This window comes from Phaethon aethereus, assembly GCF_964289735.1.
Source record: "Phaethon aethereus genome assembly, chromosome: 20".
Taxonomy (NCBI): Eukaryota; Metazoa; Chordata; class Aves; order Phaethontiformes; family Phaethontidae; genus Phaethon; species Phaethon aethereus.
In genome coordinates, this window is record NC_138596.1 from 11,338,198 (window position 1) to 11,357,882 (window position 19,685).

Genomic DNA, 19,685 nt, shown 5'->3' on the forward strand with positions numbered 1-19,685 from the left:
TTATTTGTACTTAGAAGAAAAGCCATCAAATGGAAACAGAAAAACAAAGCAGCAGTTTAGGAGAATTAGAATTCCCAAATTACCTACTTAGATTTGGTTACTTTTCCAATCCTACTTTAGGAACTAAGGTGTAGCAATATAATACCATAAAGATGGGATAGGAAAACTTGTGATACCTGAATTACAGCACATATTCAACAGAAAGCCCTTATTTAATGGAGACACCTGAATTTTGCACTTCCTTTGTTATTCCTAAACCTTCAGTATGTTACCTATTTCTCAATACAGAACAGGCAGACTTCAAACAACAAAATATTGCTCTGAAAGGTGCACAGGTAAGGTTTACAAACTTTTGAATGACCAAGTGTTAACTTAATCCTACTCCTCCAGCAACTTTGCTTATGCTCAAGAAAATACTTCAGCTATATGGGAGGTACTGCTGTATTATCTAAAATTATAACATATGACAAAAACATAATGGAATAATAAAAAATAATAAGTAATAATTAAAAAATAATAAGGAACAGCAGTATGTCTATTTTGCAGAGACAGAAACCTGCTAGTTCTCTCTACCTGTGAAGTCCTATCACAGAAACCATAGTGACAACTAGAATAATTTTTAGGGACCAAGCACATCATGACTTCTGCCAGTAGAGTTAAGGATTTCGATTAGTTTAAGTTATAACATTTGTGATCTACTGGGAAAGCAGGGGGGGCAAGGGGGAGCTATTACAACACAGGGCTAGAACATGAAAAGTAAAGAAGGAAGTACTTAAACTACTCACAAGCTTCTAGTAGGAACAAGATTAGTAGTACATGCTACTCTCAGAGCCAATTCAAATGCAAATTTCATCCTTTCTCTCAAACAATGATAAACTCCCTCAGAGTTAATAGTTTCCTTCTAAGATTCATCTCCCTTTTCAACTTAGTGGTATGTTTTGGAGAAAAGAAAGAAGCACATGGCGAGTCTTAGAGCAAGACCTTTTAAATTCTGTCATAAAAGAAGTAGTATAAACTACATTTCCTTTACTAATCCAGTGAACATTTGTTAAACTCTAACACACTTACACTTTGTCCATGCTATTGCATTTAGGCTTCTAACTTACCGTGGGGTTTTTTTTAAAGAAAGAAAGAAATCCTTTAGCTGTACTAAACCATTTTAGCTTTTTCCTTTAACACACAGCAAGAATTTATGCTACACTCACAAAAAGATGAAAGATGAGGTCCTTGGAGAGAAAGGCCTTTTGGCACACTACATGGTAAAGCTACACATTTGACATACTTTTATAATGTCTGCTTTGGCGAGAACACAAAAAACCCATACAAATGCATGCCACGTCCTCCCAGACAGGGGTGGGGGGGCTGGGTGTCTTACTCTTGTGAGCATTTACTTTCAAATGTTCATACTTTAGAGACCATTTTGATCAGTTACTTTAGACTAACAAATTCTCTTTTTCTACATGAACAGTATGACAGACTACAATTCTCCTCACGGCCCTATCTAACAAGAGAGAATCTTCAGCTGAGGTCCAGCAAGATCCTTAAATTTGTCACATCATATTTCTGATGAATGATCTGCAGCAGTTTTAAGATCTTTAAGTGCTGCTTTGAAAGTTAAAACAAAAATGTCTTAAGTAGTTAGCATACTTCCACTTTCTTTATATAGGTATTTAAACTAAAATTGCTAGTAGATTCTTTTTACTTCTGCATCTCAAAAACACAGAACAGTCTTCTAGCTGAGGTTTTAAAAAAAGAAACGCAGCTCCAATGCACTTTACTTGCAAGCATACAATATGTCAACAGTTATAGAACTGAATTTCTAGAGGTGCTTAAGTTCTTTATAATTTACTACCTCAATTTCTGTGAAGTTTTACTATTATGAGATGCCATGACAAACACACAAGCCCTCCATTAGAAGGGCTTCACAATCTCATAAAACATGTTTACCCTTCCTTTACATGAAGTTTAAAAATGGGAAAAATAAAATAGTAGTAAAAAGAAATCACAGTAAAATAGTATTTCATACAAAGCATCTATTTTGTTCTCAAATTATCCACTGCATATAACAATTCCAATGAATGAGACAAGATCACACACCAAACTCACAGACTTACCATCCAAACTTATTAAAATAAGTTAAAACTATAGTCTGTAGCTTCAGTTTAGAACATGAAACATTATTTGCTTAGGAATGTGCTATTTTATGGAACACACACTGTCCTAACACCAGAGAACTTAGCATTTCCCGCTAGGATTTAAATGGGTACCCTTCTAGCTGCTTGAATTTGAGAAGCACCAGCTACATCAGTAATGAAACAAACAGTACAGACATCCTCTGCTGCAAAGCTTTTGGTATCATTGAGTATGAAAAACACTGAAAACAAAGTTTGGTTTTAAACATTTTTCTTACACTAGGGTAAACAGTAAGACATAACATAAAGCAGTATGTTAAGAAAAACAACCGTAGACCTTAAACCTTGCATGTAGTGTTCAGAAGTGCTATAACAATTATTAGTGTCAACTAAAACATATATATACTCATTTCTCACAAGTCATACTTAATTACTTAAGTATGACAGCAGAAAGGCAAAACTAACACAATTATAGAGACGTCCAAAATCTATTAGTGGCATCTGCTGGGCAAGAAACTGTATTATTATTCCTCTCTATCTATGATTTTTGAGGCTCTAATTTATTTCCTTCTGAAGCAAGGTTAACTCGTATCAGTGAAATCTCTAAAATAATCACGACTAATCTAAAAACTTTTTGTCTGGTTGTGGTTTTTTTAAAGCAATACACATAGTTTTAGGAAGGCAGATGGCCTCCTTAGATATAAGTGATAAGGAAAGTTAGAAATTCTCCTACCATCAGAACTACACAGCACTAAAATGCATAAAGGCAAAGACATAAACCCCAAACACAGGCTACAGAATATTAAAGCCTTATATGTGAATTGGAATTTGTCTTAGTAATCAATATTTTTTTAAGTCCTAACAATCTCTCTATTTACCTGGAATGGTTGAAAGCCAAAGTTACCAGCCATACTTGTTAAATAGTTGACTTTGTTGTGCCCATCTGTACAGTATTAACATCTTACCCTATCCGAATTATACCACTGCACAAAAGGCACATGCTAAGACTACTCAACCTAAGTCAGCCTCTTAGGCAGGACTCTGTATCAGCCTTGTAACTGCACCTTTTCCTCCCAGTCACAGTCATTACCCAGTACTTACCTGATACTACAAAGGAAAAGATCAAAGTATTAACACTACAAGTTTTAGTCAATATTTTCCCTACAATAATATTCCATTTTTTAAATAAAACTATGACTATTTTTCCCCTGTCTTCCTGAAAGCAAGTGTGTGGGAGCTGGTGAGAACCACTAGACTTGCAAAGTTCCTATGCTTGACATACTTAACAAAAAACCACAAATTTCTCATTAGATAATCTTCCATGTACTGTCACTGTAAAGATGCAGGCTCTGTTCTTTCTATTCTATTTTGCTGTCCTAGACTTTTGGTGAGAAGACATCAACATTTTATCAGAAGAGGGTATGGACAAGAGAACAGTGCTATTTGAATGAATGAATGCATCACTAAAGTATTAATTGAAGAAATTCTGAATTCCAGACAGCCCAAATTAAAAGTGGAATTAAGAGTGGGAACAAAGTTAAGATAAAAGCAGTTTTGTATTTTCATTCAATTTTAGGAAGTCAAATGTCCTTTAAAAAAAACAAACCACACACACTAACTTAGATTCAAATAGCTAAGGGGAATTCCAGGCTTCCACAGAATCACAATCATAAGGCAAAAAATTGGCTTGGTAATTGTCTTCTCCTAAGGAAATATCTTAATAACAAATATTCATCTTAATATTGCTAGTCACAGTTGCAGCTATCTTGCTTCACAGTTCTCAAAACAAAGATAACACGTTTACATAAAGTGACCCAGTAAGAAAAATCCGTAAGTCCCCAAATAAGATCTATGAATATAACAAAGAAAAACACAAACACAGCTTTTAGATACAACTGAACACTGGAATTGTATAACATACCAAAGACTTCATGTGCCAGAAATATACAAATCACCAATGCTGAGCACAGGTGATTATTATTGCTAAACAATCTAGAGGGGAAAGAACAGAGAGACCACAGCTGAGGTGATCCAGTGATCACTTCCTTTCTCAGTTCACATATTTCTTTGTGGTTTGGCAGAGTTCTGCCTGGACTGGAATTTGCTTTTTCAACTTCTTCGGTTTCAATGAAGTTTTCTCTTCATAGCTTAATACAAGTAAAAAACATCCTCCAGATGTTCCTGAAGCTTACGTTTCTAGGAATCAAATCTTAGAATCATAGGATAATTCAGGCTGGAAGGGATCTCGAGAGGTCTCTAGTCCAACCTCCTCTCAAAGAAGGGCCAGGTGTGAGGTCAGACCATGTTGTTCAGGCTGTGATCCAGTTGGGTCTTGAAAACCTCCAAGGATGGAGATTGCACAACCTCTCCGAGTGACCTGGTCCAATACTTGACTGTCCTCATGGTAAGCACATTCCCGATATTCAGGTAGAACACCTCTTGACTCAGTGTATGTCATTGCCCCCTGTCCTCCTGCCATGCACCACTGTGAAGAGCCTGGATATCTCATCTTGATGAACTCCCGATAGGTATGGAAGGCTGCTATTCAGGTTCCCTGAAGTCTTCTCCAGGCTGAACAAAACCAGCACTCTCAACCTCTCCTCCCACTGCAAGCGCTCTAGCTCACTCACCATCTTGGTGGCCCTCCACTGAACTTGTTCCAGTTTATTGATGTCTTGGAGCCGAGAACAGATTTTTTTCTTCTGCAGTCAACTGTCTTGGTAACTAATAGGGAGCATTCTATACAACAGTCAATGGATAATGCTGCTTTCATTCATTTCAAAAGTTATTAACCAAATAAACATTTAATGCAAGATTGTTAACAATTGCATGAGCAATAAAGCTACTTGAATGGACAGTTGTCTGTCAGTAGTTAATAACACAAGTCAGTATCTCCCATTTCAGCAAGATGCAAGTGAACTATGAAATATATTAAAGCTTTTAATTGCAGTTGATATATAACAGTCACATGGAAAACATCCTTTGCCACACAAACTTCTGAATAAAACAAAATAGAGGCATGTTTTACCATCCCACAAGCCAGCCAATCTCCCACACTAGGACTGTTACAGCTTTCGAGCAATTCATTCTCCTCAAGACCATGTCAGAAGATTGATATAAGAATTAAAAGAGCATTGTAAGTGATCAATAGCACTATTACACTAGACATGAACTTCAAAAACAGTTGTCTTAGTTAATTTTCAGATCCATTACATGGAAAGAAAATGCTTTTTAAATATGCCTGGTAACTTGCTCCATACACACCTTTCATACATTTTATACTGCTCCTTGCCATTTAAAATACATTCCCTGACTGAAAAAAAAATATTCATATATATTCTTGGTCTTCTGGCATAGAACAGCTAGCCAAGAAGTAGAAAAGGCTTCATGGAGGTCTCTAGGTCTATATTTCTAGAATGGTGATTTGCTTGGAATACAGAATAGCTGTTAAATTCTGTCAATGCTGCAGAGAACCAAACAATTAGAACGGAAGGACAGAATATTTGGCAATACACAAATCTAAGACTTCTGAGAATAAAGGGCACCTCTTAAATATAACAAAAAATGGTTGGAAAAAAAACTTTAAAAAGAATATTCAGGGAGATTTAATAACTTCAGAATATATGGGTTGTAAAAGCAATTATTAAAACAATTTTTTTACTCACTAAAAACAATTTATGAAGATTTTGCACCTACAAGTGCATATAACAAACCTAAAAACACAACTAAGTGAAACTCCCACACAGAATCAGTTGGTTTAAAGAACAAAATGTATACTAAATTCTCCAATTAAAAACCTGTAAAGTAGTTTCCGTGCTTTTTAACCCACCTTCCCACAGCAGGGAATTAATCCCTCCAGGGGGATGCAAACAAACTTCAAAGAGAAGATTATATCCCAGACACTAGTACTGTACAATGTAATGTTTATGGTCAAATTTGTTCAGATTTTCTGGCACTAGAATCCAGGTCAGATGTGCAGAAACAAAGACTAGTTATTAAATGGGCTCCTGCAGTTACATCAAATAGTCATGATGGCATATAGCAGTAGGACAAGCCAAAACTGTACTCCAGTTACAACTCCTATGGAGACTTTGCAGTAAAGCAAAGAGTTGCAGCTATTTGACTTCTGCTGATTGTAACAAATACAGATACAAAAGGAGATAAGTGACTTTCTCATCAATAAAATATAAAAATCCTTTCTATTGGTTCATTATATATAATACACACGATCATTTCATAATAGAGAAAAGGAATATTAGTTCAGTATATGTTCACTAATCATAATTATTTAACTTTGACATCCCTCCTTTTCATAACATTCTAGAGACTGATCTCACAAAACAGTATCTTGAACTAAATTCTGGGATTACGAATTTCAACCTTGGCTTTTCCTGCTTATTTGGTCAAGTTCCTCAGGTTTAGAAAAAAGTGCAATCAAAAATTCACAAATATACTTACCTGTTGGTTTCAGCAGTTATAGGACTTCTCTAGCATAAACATAGGAATATTTGTCAGAAATAACGTTATAGAAAAATACTTAATTATGGCTTGATAACAATGTTTGGTAAAAGTAGGTAATCAAATCATAAGCTGCTTTCCTGCTTTATTTCTACATAAAATCATTTGAGCAAAGGAAGAATTCTGAGAACAGATAAAAATATTTCTGTAAACAAGTAAGAAAGAAGTAGTAAAAATGAATTCCACACAAGAAGTTTTAGGGTATTTTTTTGTCTAAAAAATTACCCATTCCTTATATGAGCATATACATTCACTTTTTCAATCTAATGAAATAAGAGTGTTTTCTATTTTAAAAGACAAAGAATGCAAAACAGTCAAAGAAATCAGAAAATTGCCCACAACGAGGGACAGAGGCAAGAATTTCTCATTTTTAGTCCTAACTGTAAAAGACTCTGCAGAACCAGTGATTAAGATACCTTTAAAAGCCAGAACAGAATAATATTAAACATACTTCATTATGTCACAATACATAGTTCTTAAGAATAATTTTAGCCAATAAACAGGTAGAATTGGAGTGCAAAACAGTACCTTTCCCAATGCAACCAATTCCTGAATAGGTTACTTCTGCATACACTTCAAAGGTAGTTTCCGGATTTTGTCTGAAAGAAAAAAAACAGTATTTAGCACATTGAGATTTTTTTTCAAGTGTGCTTTCAATTACTCAGTCAAAAAGGGTTCTAAGAATGTATACGTTACAATGACAACATAATAAACTAGATTTCTTGTTTTATAGTCTGTGATGATTTCACATCAGATCCTTCTGCCTTACTAGTATGTAACAAAATACGACTGAAGCTCAGATGAGTCAGTATGAGCTGGATGTCTAACAATTTCTACAGAGGAAAAAAGAATCAAAACAATAGAAATCAAGCACACAGAACCTTTAAGTCAATTCAATTGTTGTGACTAGTCTGCATTTCTAGGTACTAAAATATCACAGGCCTATCATTCAGAACTTTGCCAGAAAAAGAAACCCATGTATCACTTTTCAGAATGCTACTCAGAGAAACAACAGCTATGTCAGGTCTTGGCCACAATAGCAATTTTGATTACATATGCAACATGCAAAAGCAAGTTCTTTTTATTTTACCTTTACTTTCAAATGAGAAAGTAAATCACCTATGTGCTCAACACAGGGATTTTTTTCAGGGGGGAAAAAAAAAAAAACCCTGAATTTTCACCAAACTGAAAACAGCCACATTGTCCACATGGGACAAACAACACAGATTCACATTTTCATTATTGTGACCCTTGAGTTCAACTTCAGGATACTATTTGCTCGGGGGGGCGGAAAGAAGCTGCAGTCAAGAGGATGCAAAGTCATTTTATGCATACATTACTGGAAAACGTAAGAGGCTGTATTTAGGATTAAGACATTTCCCCTCCTTACTACCTGTCAAAATATTTCTATCTCTGTCAAAAAAAAAGCCACCCTGAAGAATATTACAAATGCACGAGGCTTCACCTCATGAGACTCCAGAGTTTTAAATCCAAAAAGCTGCCAGATGCACGTAAAATAAAGGAATAGGTGGGACAGTCAAAAATTATACCAAATTCAGCTACAGAATGTAAATGAAGCTTCAGGAAAGACTTACTCTGCTCCAGAGTTATAAATATACCAGTAATAAAAGTAAAAAGTTAATGTCATAAAACTAAAGAAAGTGTACATTTTGAGTTCTTACTAACATAACTCCCTAAGCGAAGCTCTGGAATCACATTTCATGAGGAGCATGTAAAGGCAGCAGGTGATTATATAAGAAAGCATATTTTGAGTTCAATTCCTGACTCACAATTTTAGCTACTCCAAAATTTTTTATGAGATTAAAGAAAAATCACATATTAGACTATAATTTTTTAGTTATTGAAATAAGGATTTTGTAAGTCTGAACATGTGACATTTTATTCTTAGATTTTCTCATTAAAACCAAGAATCAAAACTGCATAAGTACTGCTCTAAATTTATGGCTGCTTGTACAGTGACAATATTGTCTCCTATGTGTTAATGTAAACTATCTAACATTAGAAAATTGTTGAGGTATAATTAACTTGTGACTTTTGTTAGTTCCCTACAGCTAAGGATGAAAATAATGACAAAAAACATATATATTTATATATATATATTTATTTTTACATATATATATGCTAGAATACCTGCCTGAATAATAATTTTAAAAATTAAACTCATCTTATGCAGCATCTCAAACCAAACACATAAACATGTCAAGAAGATCAGCCTACTCTTCAGAGAATTTCTATTATTTTTAATCTTACTTTAACACCAAAAGGGATTAAACAAAACATTTCTAACCATGCCACAGGCCCATTTAGTGTAACTCAAGTGGATCTAAGCCAAACCCCACACCTATTTAAATCGACAGAAAATCTACCGTTGGTTTCAGTAGCATAGGATCACACTCTACAGTTTTACAGAGCACCTCTCAGGAGTAACAATTCGGTTCACAATTCAATTAATTTAATTTGCCACCAGTTCCAAACTGATGTCTTAAGTAGCCATTTTTCAGAAAACTACATTCCTAAGTTATGAGAAGTCTAAAATCAACAAATCAACTATCATTCTGCAGTATAAAACAAACTTGCATAATTCTCTCTGTGCTACTTTAGAGTCGCTGCATATAATCTGCTTCAAATACTGAGATTCTTAACTACATTCCTACAATCATGGTACAAGATGAGGATGAAACGATATCCACATAACACCAGAAATGTATTTTTCCTTTCATATATATTGCTGTGCAGCCTTATCTTACCCTCCTTGTTTATGTCTTTATTTTTAGCACCCTGTTTCCTTAATTAAAAGTTTATAAATTTGGTAATATTTTTATAGCTAATGGCTAAAATAACAACACCGTTTTAGTATTATGTTAGAGTCTGTGTTCAAATCCTGTAGTGAAAACACTCTATAACACACCTGGCAAGAGCACATACTATATACCAAAACTTTCAGACAAAGAGACATTAAATTTTGTATTTTAATATTGCATGACAAACGTCCACTTATTTCTATGAACAGTGAAATTAAAGTAGCTTTGCCAAGTCAGAAACTTAGTATTAAAGGCTGCATTCAACAAGCTAACACCTCAGTATGAGAATGAAGTCATTGTTGAACTCTGAATTTTTTATAACTTTTCAGTGGAATTAAGGAAACAAGTCACTATAAGACTTCATACAGTTTGCAAATACAGCACAAACATGCATCATAATATGTATATTTTGCAGTCCATTTTTATGACTATTGAACTACCCTGCAGATATCTAATGCCACCTGCATGTCATATTGAAACCTCAACACACTGAAATCATCCACAGCATTATAAAATTAAACACACACACACAAAGGTTTTTCTTCCTCCTAATAGCTTCCAAATAATCACTGAAAGACCTGTGGTCATTTATTAAGTGAGCATACAGATGCAATAAAGAAATGCATAGGGCATGTATGTACAAGAATACATAGTACCCCATTTATTTGGTAACTGAATAATTTCAGAAGGAAATGCAGTGTCTGGTTGTAAATAGAAATTTAGGAAGGAGCTCTACAAGAAAGGAATGCTTTTGTGCTAAATGCTAGTTGTATGAATTACTTCAAATCTCTCTGATGTAGAAATAGCTTTAGTATCAAAGTAATCCATAAGAAATTCAATTTTACACTGAAGTAATATTTTAAATAAGATATTTATGTACCTTTTACAATCAAAATTATTTGTTTTTACCAAATTGCAAGAGATTTCTGCGGACTAAAATTAAATAAAGTCCTTCTCCAAAACTGTATGTAAGAAAGTACATACCATACATATTTAAAGCCACTATTTAAATTCTGTTCAGGAGCATTTTTTTTTCTACACATAGGAAAATGTAATAGAATTTATGACAGAAAGTATTATTCTATTTAAAAATTGAAGCATTAGAGAGGTGCCTGACACTGTTTGATAGTTAGCTGTCTTTTAACAAGACTTAGTTGCTCAACTCTTGCAGAAAAAGTTATTAGCAGAAATCTGTAATTGCTAATTCAATTCAGAAATTGCACCTTAAATCATGATTAACTTCCATACATTTAATTTTTTCTGCCTGATATTCCCTAGGTAGGTAATATTACATTTCAGTTTATCGTAAACTTTATGTCAAACATCTGAAAGCATTCCCAGATTAATATGAACTATCCTTTCTGTCATCACTGAAACACAACCACCTCTGGAAAGGAACATGCCAAGTTTTTTTACGGTGCAATGCAATTCTGTTGAACAGACTGATATTGACACATTATTTAAAAAAAATAAAAAATCTTTTCTCTTTTGTAATGTCTTGAGGACCGAAGGCTACCAAGAAGCGATAGCAGTCAGGTTAACCAGATTCCTATTTTGCATTACCTTGCTGGCACGGAGTGCCTTGCATGTACAGTACAACATGCTCTAACACAGAGCTTAACCCAACACTGTAACCCAATACTCAATTTACCTTTTTTTCCGCCTGCAGCTATACAAAAGCCAAAAGATTACAGGATTGCTGGCAACTTCTTGATTTCTTTCACTTCAGTCTGATGCAGCTACTGATAATTTCCTCTGAGCAATCTTTTACTCAAATGACTCATTACTATACATCCATCAAAAATATAACTGACACATATGTCCAGGTTTCATGCAGAGTATACCACAGCATGTGCAAGTGATCATGTGCCAAGGAGTTTAATATCCCTCATAATTATCAATCTATTGCAAAAACCGAGAGATCTGACTACTGGATTTTTGCTAGGGCTCCAATGCATATTGGCAACACCACTAAAGGAGGCATGCCTCAGTATACCCAATTATAAAATAGTTTTCTCATTCACGCTCCCACCTGCCCCAATAAGGGAGCTACTTATTAACTTGAAAGTCCTTGCTGGATTAAACATCCAGCTCAGAAGAGCAGACCAGAAAAGCACTCTTACTCTGATGGGCTTTCTCATTCTTTATATATTTCAAGATTGTTTTGAAATTTTGTCCTTACTCTGCATATACACAATGTTCTGTCCAAAGTGGAGAAAAGCAATTTATTAATTGTTGCTCAAGACAAAGTTGCTTAATCACACAACAGACAAAATGCTTTCTCACAAAGTCCAAGAGGAATGAAAAGTATTGCTTATATGGGGCTATCACTTGTGTTTTCCTAGTGACAGAGAAAGACGTGCGCTTTGTCTGTAATCTTGAAAGACAGTTCACGCTGAAACACTGAAGCACAGAAAAAGTGCTAAAGTCCACTGGCTGTAATAAATACTTCTAACTGCTACAACTCCTCACCCAGGGATGTTTCCAGTTGAAGCTCTCATCTGAGTGATTACATTCACATTCAGCAAAGTATGTGCAAAGCCATTAAAAGTCAAATTAGCAATCAAAAACCCAAAAACAGTAAACACAGCTTGTGGATTCTGTATGTGCACAAAAGAAACTACATTTTAAGTGAGCATCAGTCTTTTAAGAGATTCAAGATAAGGTCATTATAAGAAGTCATTTCAGATCATAATCTTGAAGTGACCCAAGCAAGGGTGACCACTGCAAGATCCGAAGATGCAAGTTGCAGATATAGCCTGCTCTGCTGTCAAAATAGTAAGTTTCAGATTTTACCTGTAGACATGTAATCTAATGTGATTCTACCTGTTTAAATGTAATCTAAGAGTTTAACTAGTTTTGCAGACTTTTTTGTAGCAACAGTTGAGAACTCATACACCAAAGAAGTGCAAAATTTATCCCCTCAGTAGCTCCCAAAGAAGGAAGGTTGCTTTCTGGAACCAACCAGTCACCTCCGTGCTATCATTACAAGCACTCATTATCCACTTACATTTTCATAAAACACCTGGCTGGATAGACACACATTTATGTCTATCCAGCCTACGGGCTTGAGAACATGACGATGTGTCATCACACTAAGGACACTACAAACTCTCTCTCCTGCAGTCTCATATTCAAGTTAAACAAAAGAGCTAAAAAGTTAAAGCCCTATGTAATCTTGAAGAACGTTGTGTTCAAGAAGGAAAAACAGCTGTTCAACAGCACTTACTGAAACTGTTGAATAAAATACAATCTAACTGGATCTCTCCACTCTACCACACTTTTCATGCACAAAGATGTCGGCACTCCCTGCCTGGCTGATAGCTTTATTACACCTCTACCTGTTTCAGGGGAATTGAATTTGTCTTGAACAGCATATCTTTAATGTGATCTTTAATGTGACAATACCAAACACACCAACAGGGCTTACCAATAAATCAACCCCCAGTTTTATGAAAATTAGACAGATATTGAGAGCATGGAGCTGCAGGCCCAATGTACTAATCACCTGCACCACTCTTCTCCTTCTCCCAAATCCCCTTGCTAATGCACTTTCAACATACCATAGCTAGAGTATCCATCTCTCCTTTAGCACGCTCAAACCTATCCAAGAGGCTTTGAACTCTCTCGACCCCAACATCCCCCAAAACAGACGTCACCAGTGCTGCCCAGGAAGACGGGCTCATTCCAGCAGCCCCCACCCCTCTTAAGGCCTGCACCGACAGAATTCAAACCGCCCTCACAGCCTAGCCCTGTGCACTACCACAGGGAGGTCTGACGACAGGGAGGAAGAGAGCAGACACCAGACCAGGTTCGGGCCTGAGGGCGGGAAACGACACTCTCCTCCCCTCCTCAGGGCAAGGGGGCGGGGGAGCTCCCGGGGTCCTGCCGCTGACTTGGGGCTCGGCGGCACGGGGCCCTACCGCCACCGCCTCCCTCCCCGGCCCGCGGGCTGGCCTGGGGGCGGGAGGCACTCTTCCCCCTTCTTTCTCCCTCTTTTTCTCGCCCCGCCCCGAGTCCTGTAGGCTCGGCCGGGGTCTCGCCCGCGCGGCCTCACGGGGAGCTGGGAGGAGGGCGGGGAAGTCCCCTTCTCGCTCTCCGGACCCCTCCCGCTTTCCTGAGGGCCTGCAAGCGGGGCCAGAGAGCTGCGGGGCACACTCACTTGATCCTGGATCCCATGGTCTCTGGGGGGCCGCATAGACCCGGGCCAGAGAGAGCAGGGGGAGGGGGCCGGAGCTGGGCGGGCTACGCTCTCTCCGCCGCTCGCCCCCTCACTCCATCCCGGCCGGCGCCGCCGTCGCCTCAGCCGAGTCACGGCGCGGCGCGAGGGCTGCCGGGAGCTGTAGTGCGGCAGGGACGCGAGGGCGGTGGCGCGGGCGGGGCCAACGGCCGGCCGGCACCGCTGAGCCCGCCGCGCGGCCCGCTGCGTCGGCATGGCAACGCGCTCTGAGCGCGCGCGCGGCCAGTCCCGCCTCACCCCCTCCCCGCGCTCCCCTCAGAGCGCCTCAGGCGAGAGTCCCGCGGCGGAGCGGGCAGCGCTCCTCAGCCGCCGGCCCACCCAAAGCTGCCGAGAGTCGTACCGAGCAGCAGCGCCAGGAGGGGGGCTGAGTGGGACCGTGGAGGAGAGCTGCCTGGCTGCCCGTCCCGTCCGCGGGACCTGAACCGCCAGGCTCCCCTGAACAGGGCCAAAACGCGCCACAAGCGTAATCCAGGGCCCGTAGCAATCCACCGGGCACGGGTAGATGCGGAGCGGAACTAAGCGCTGTGAAGAGGTGAGCCATCCCCACGGGGACAGCACCCGGCTTGGCAAGGAACAGGCTGGAGTCCCAGGCAGAAATAACTGTCCGAGGCCTAGGGACTACAGAAGAAGTCAAAGAAAAAAAGGCAGAGAGAGGGGCTGTGAGCTGGTACTCCTCGCAGAGCCGTGACAGAACATCTTGCACTGTCGGTCACAGAAACCAAAGCTGCTGAAAAGGCAGTAAAGGATGGCTAGAAAGAATTACAAGCCCAAGTGAGGTCATAGGGGGGACTGGAGGCTTCTCAAGAAGAAGTGGAGAGATGAAATGCAGTCTGCTGAAGCCAAAGCTTATGTTGACTGAAAAATTGCAGTAAGACAGATTTTGAAATGTGCCTTATTGGAGTTGGCAAACAGGATCAAACAGGTACCCAACAATTTTATTAAACATGTTTTACAGGAAGGTTTAGACAATTTCTAGCGTAATTTAACCATTTATAACTTTATAGTGCTGGAGATGATCTGCAGTGAGGAATTAAAAATAATGGAAATTTGGTTTTAAAAGACCCCTAAACTTCAAATCACTGTGGAAGCCAACTGCTTGGCTGAAGAATCTAGTCAGCTAGAAAGATCAGAGAGAGAGAGAATATGCCATTTGAGATACTTTTATATCTCATTTGTTCCTCAGAGGGGCTGGGTAGGAGAAATCATACCATCCTCATTCACGTAATAAATACAAAATACGGTAAAAATTTATGCGAAAAGTCCTGAAAGGTTTATTCACAGTTATAGTAAGTCAAAGAAATGTTTGGGTAGATGAGAAGGAGTGTTTCTAGTATGAATTTGAGTACTTGAGATGAGGTACTTCCACCACAGTCTTCCACCCACACCCTCTGGCCTCTGCCACAGGAGCCATACGTACGCTCGGGCCTCAGCATTCAGTCATGGCTTGAGCTGTGGTGTAGGTATACCTGTACCCAGTCCTGGTCCTGAATTATTGTTTGGATTTCCCGGACTGACCTTAGACCTGTTACCTTGCTTTTGTCTGATGGCCGCTGGACTGTCCTGAGGTTCTGTTGCTGTCAGCACCCCTGCTCTGCCTGCCCAGCTCCTGTCTGTGGGGCTGTGCCTGGTCACTGAGGTCATTGCCCAGCCTGCATTGTGGTCACCCTCAGCTCCTGACTAGCCTTCTGTAGGGTGCAGGTGGCCTTTGCTGCTCCTTGACATGCATTATGTAAAGGTGATATATGTCGATGTTCCCTGTCTCATACAGAAGTACCCGTGTCAACATAAAGTAGCTTTTTAACCTGTGTTCAGACCAGGAGTATTTTTCCCCTTTAAATAAACCAGTACATCGAAAGTTATAGGCATAACTGTCAAATTAAGGGAATTTTATAGAAATATTTTTTAAATTGGTTATAAAAGAAAAAAAAACTGTCAGTAATGAGGAAAAAAATAAGGAAGCTGGTAAATACAATGCTGGTACAGTGTAAAATAACAATGGGAAAAAAAAACATTTTAAGAGTGGCTAATAGTTTCTTCAGTTTCATCACCCTTTTTGGAAAATGAGTTGACATTAAACTTAAGAGGTAGAGCTAGACACTCAAAGTTTTAGTTTTGCTCTGTTCTGTTTAGTGTGCTTTTTAAAGATTTGGTAAACTTATTAATACGAACAGATCTAGTAAATATTTAATGGGGACAGTGTAGTACGCAAGAATAGTAGACTGGTTTACATTTGATACTTTTTAGACTAGACATACTAAGGAATAAAATGCTAGGTGATTCAAATGAGAAATTTAAATCTTCTCACAGATTAAATGAATGATCAGGAAGCACATGTTCACACCAAAGTGTAGAAAACAAGGTATGAGAATTGGATTTCAAGAACCAGACTGAGAAGGCTGGATAGCTGAGTTGGTGGATGAACTGAGAGTGGCTGATAACTAAAAAATGGCTTGCAGAATTAGTGTTTGGTAATTACCTTTAAATATGTCTCAATGAAACATCTATTTTGTAGGTGACTGATTTGTAATGAGCATATTTTCCTGCCCCTAGGGGAAGAAATGGTACTAGCACCCCATGTTGGTGCCTGTTCATCAACAGTTTCTCAGCCTGGATAATGCACAGGTGCATGCTAAAACTTTTGAGCAGGAAATATTACAGTTACATGGGTTATGTGATAAGCATGAGAGAATCAATCTGAAAAACAATATTTTAGTGTATTTCAAGAAGAGGATGACCTACCTCAAGCTCACGGCTACTAAAGAGGAGTTTAATAAAAGTAAATGGGAATGTGTATGGAAAATTGTGAGGTTCTGTCCTTACTACAGAAGACATGCAAATGGGTCTGACAACATGAACACTGCACATTCAGTCTGTGGAAACTCTAGTTTAAAACATTCTAATAAAACAAGTGTGAGCTTATAAATCTAGTAATGCTAAGACAGAGGAAACCAGAAAGGTGAGGAAAGGATGAGTGACTAGAATTTCTTCTAGTTAAAGGATAAAGCAGACACTCAATATGTAATTAGTATGGTACACTCTAACTTTATTTTGTATATATGAAGCAAGCAAAACCATATATATTTCAGAATCCAGTGCATGGATACAGAACACGACTTGTACTCTCCAAATGGCAATAATAAAATAGGATAATTCATTCAAAATTTCAACTAATATTTAAATATTTGTTCAAATTGTGAAAACTATGTTTTCTGTATGAAAGTGCTAAAAGACAATGAGAAAACAAAAATGTTAAACATGATGTAGATGTTCCTGTTCAAGTGCAGGAAGTTTTTTCTCTATCTACCTAATATTAATTTGTGTTCCAAGCTGTAGAATTTGTTTTTTCCAGTTTACCTGGTATATTTATGTAAACAAGCTGCTCATTAGGTAACGCAAATTACATTTGCAGCAATTCTGTTGATGGTACTAATGTCTGCAGCTGGCCCAATGGTTTGGTGGTAATTGTATAACAGTTACAGGGCAGCAGAGACAGTGAAGCCCCTGAGGAAAGAGAAGGGTTCAACCACACAAGGGTTACAGCAATGCCTGCTGGCCTGTCCATAGAGCAATGTTTTTGAATGTCTCAGAATAGATGAGCTGATTAACTGTGAATCACCCTCCCAGAAGAGATGAAGCATTAATAGCAAACAAAAGGGAAGCAGAAGGGAAACTTCAGGCAAAAGAAAATAATCCAGGAATTAAAAGATTGGTGAAAGCCTTAGGATACTTCCAGATTGACCATAAAGTCTTAGTTCAATACCATAGAAATAGAAGCCTTGTACTGTGCACTGTAGGATGAATTTGGGTGAATGTGGCTAAACCTATATTTTAACACGTGATGTGCCCACAGCAACAATTGTACATGAAAACATAGTTAACTGTTCTTCTCAGTCAGTGACAATCCTTCTGAAGCTTGCTGTAATCTGAATTTAGTTGGGAAATTCTTTCTGCTACATCTCAGCCAATGGGAAGGGCAAGAAAAGAAATGCCGACTTTATAAATCAATAGTTAAGCTTCATCTAAAAGGTTATGACTTGAAAGAGAATATACTGCTATCTGAATTACGCTGATTGTAATGTTCATGTATGTTTTCCCAAATTTCTCAGTGGGTGAAGATCAGGAAAATCTCTACCAATGTTTATAAACTGATAGGAAGCTTATTAAAGATATTTTTTAGATCTAAAGCACAAGTTATTTTATTAGCCTCAAGCCTGTAATTCTTGTCATTACCAAACAATATGCCTCATGGGTTATGGACCAGGTCATTGGCCCATCTTATACACAAACAGCCTCCAGAAGTGTTCACATATGTCACTTTAGGAAAAAAAAAGTTCTTAATGCTCCCAAACTGTGATTCATCAGGCATTGTTAGGGTAGCTGGTTAGCCTTCAGAGACATTCATTTATGCCCAAAACAAGAGAGATGTTTAAATCGGCATATGTACCTACTTGTTAGGTTGGAAATGGGTTTCATCTACTTGTTTTCCATTACAAGTTAAGAAACAATAATCTGGAATTGCACAGAGTGTAACTGATCTTTGGAAAACACAGAAGAAAATACAAAAACTCACAGAAAAAAGAAGGAAAAAAAAATAAGTCATAAGAACATAATGAGTGAGTTAAATCAAGAGCATTCTGTTTCCAAAACTGGACACTGGCAGATGTTTAAGGAAGGGTGTTAAGAACATGGAAGCATGTAGAATCCTCTCCCAGCCTCCAATAAATTAATGTTTTTTCTCAGCCACAGGTACTGCTTTTGGGGGATTTTTCTTCCGTTAATTTGTTCAGTTGCTTTTAAATCCATGTATAATTTAGAATCTACTACCTTCTATGGCATGGAGTTTCCCGTAGCTTAATCACATGCCAGGTGAAAAAAAACCTCCTTTTGTTTGTGTTGAGCCTGCCACAGTAATTTCATTTGACTCTTCAACAAATATTGATCTGGAAGTATCAGGGAAGGGCTGTTTCTTATTTACCTTCTTCATGTCTTCCATGATTTCATAAACCTTATGATTTTATGGTCAATATAAGAAATGCAAATGTATCTCAAGTTTTCTCACAAAATAAAAAAGGCTTACTCTTTCCATTTCTGCATAGCAGTGTGGCAACATTATGCATACTTTCTATATAGTACATAAAAAGCTATGTAAGTAGTAAAATACCTTTCCTTTTAAGTGTTTGAAGTACCATACACTGAATGACCTTTTCATTCTCCATTCACAAAGAAATAAGAAATAACTATTCTTATTTCTGAAACCTGTGATTATACCAATAGCTATAACTCAGGCCCATGAAATCCTTTTATATAAAGAGCCATGCTGGAGACTCATTCCCCTAAAGAAAAGAGCCCAGGATGATTGACCTGAAATGACCTCTTCTTTTTTTAGTGAAAGAAGATCTAAATACGGCAAACATTTCCTTGTGCTACTGTCTCTCAACAGACTACATTTTTCCCCATCAGAATCTCTTTATGATTAACAAAAACTAGCAAAAAGTCTACCAGAGCTATCTGTTCTTTGTCTTTACCTGTGCAGTGATTTTCTGACAGAAAATCTGGTGTTTTTCTCTTTAGTTATTTCCACCGTTTGCAGCACTTACAATATTGATCACGTTTTCTGTTTGGGGGTCTTTACGCTAGCTTTTATATTGTTGACCTACAGTGTTAAAGATTTACAAGTCTGCTACCAATATATGGTGTTAAAATGACTAAAAAATAATTATTGTTTTAAAAGAAACACAAAAATCCAATACATTTTTTGTTTTGTTATTAATTTATTTTTTCCCTCTCTTTTTGGAGAGGGAACTAATCCAAACTAATATCAGAGGATGATTCTTAAAAAAAAGTTCCTCTGCTCTGTAGGCTTCATTTTGGAGTCCTGAAAAAATCAGTACTCCCTCTCACATCACTCGATACCTGTAACTAGTGATAAAGCTCAGGTCAAAGAAGTATCGATCTGATTAGCCTGTATGTCTC

At 37.8% G+C, this 19,685-nt stretch overlaps 1 protein-coding gene across 6 annotated transcripts in view; it reads right to left on the minus strand.

Annotated features, from left to right (window-relative positions):
• DENND1A (DENN domain containing 1A) overlaps positions 1-13,651 on the minus strand; it is a gene marked incomplete at both ends in the record, with an annotated part of 216,449 nt that extends 202,798 nt beyond the window's left edge. For all 6 annotated transcript variants that reach the window (XM_082009030.1, XM_082009029.1, XM_082009028.1 and 3 more), the window contains 2 exons: positions 7,179-7,249; positions 13,635-13,651. In XM_082009030.1, coding sequence (XP_081865156.1) covers positions 7,179-7,249; positions 13,635-13,651 — 88 coding nt within the window. The remainder of the gene's footprint in view (positions 1-7,178; positions 7,250-13,634) is intronic.
• Between the last annotated feature and the right edge of the window lie 6,034 nt (positions 13,652-19,685).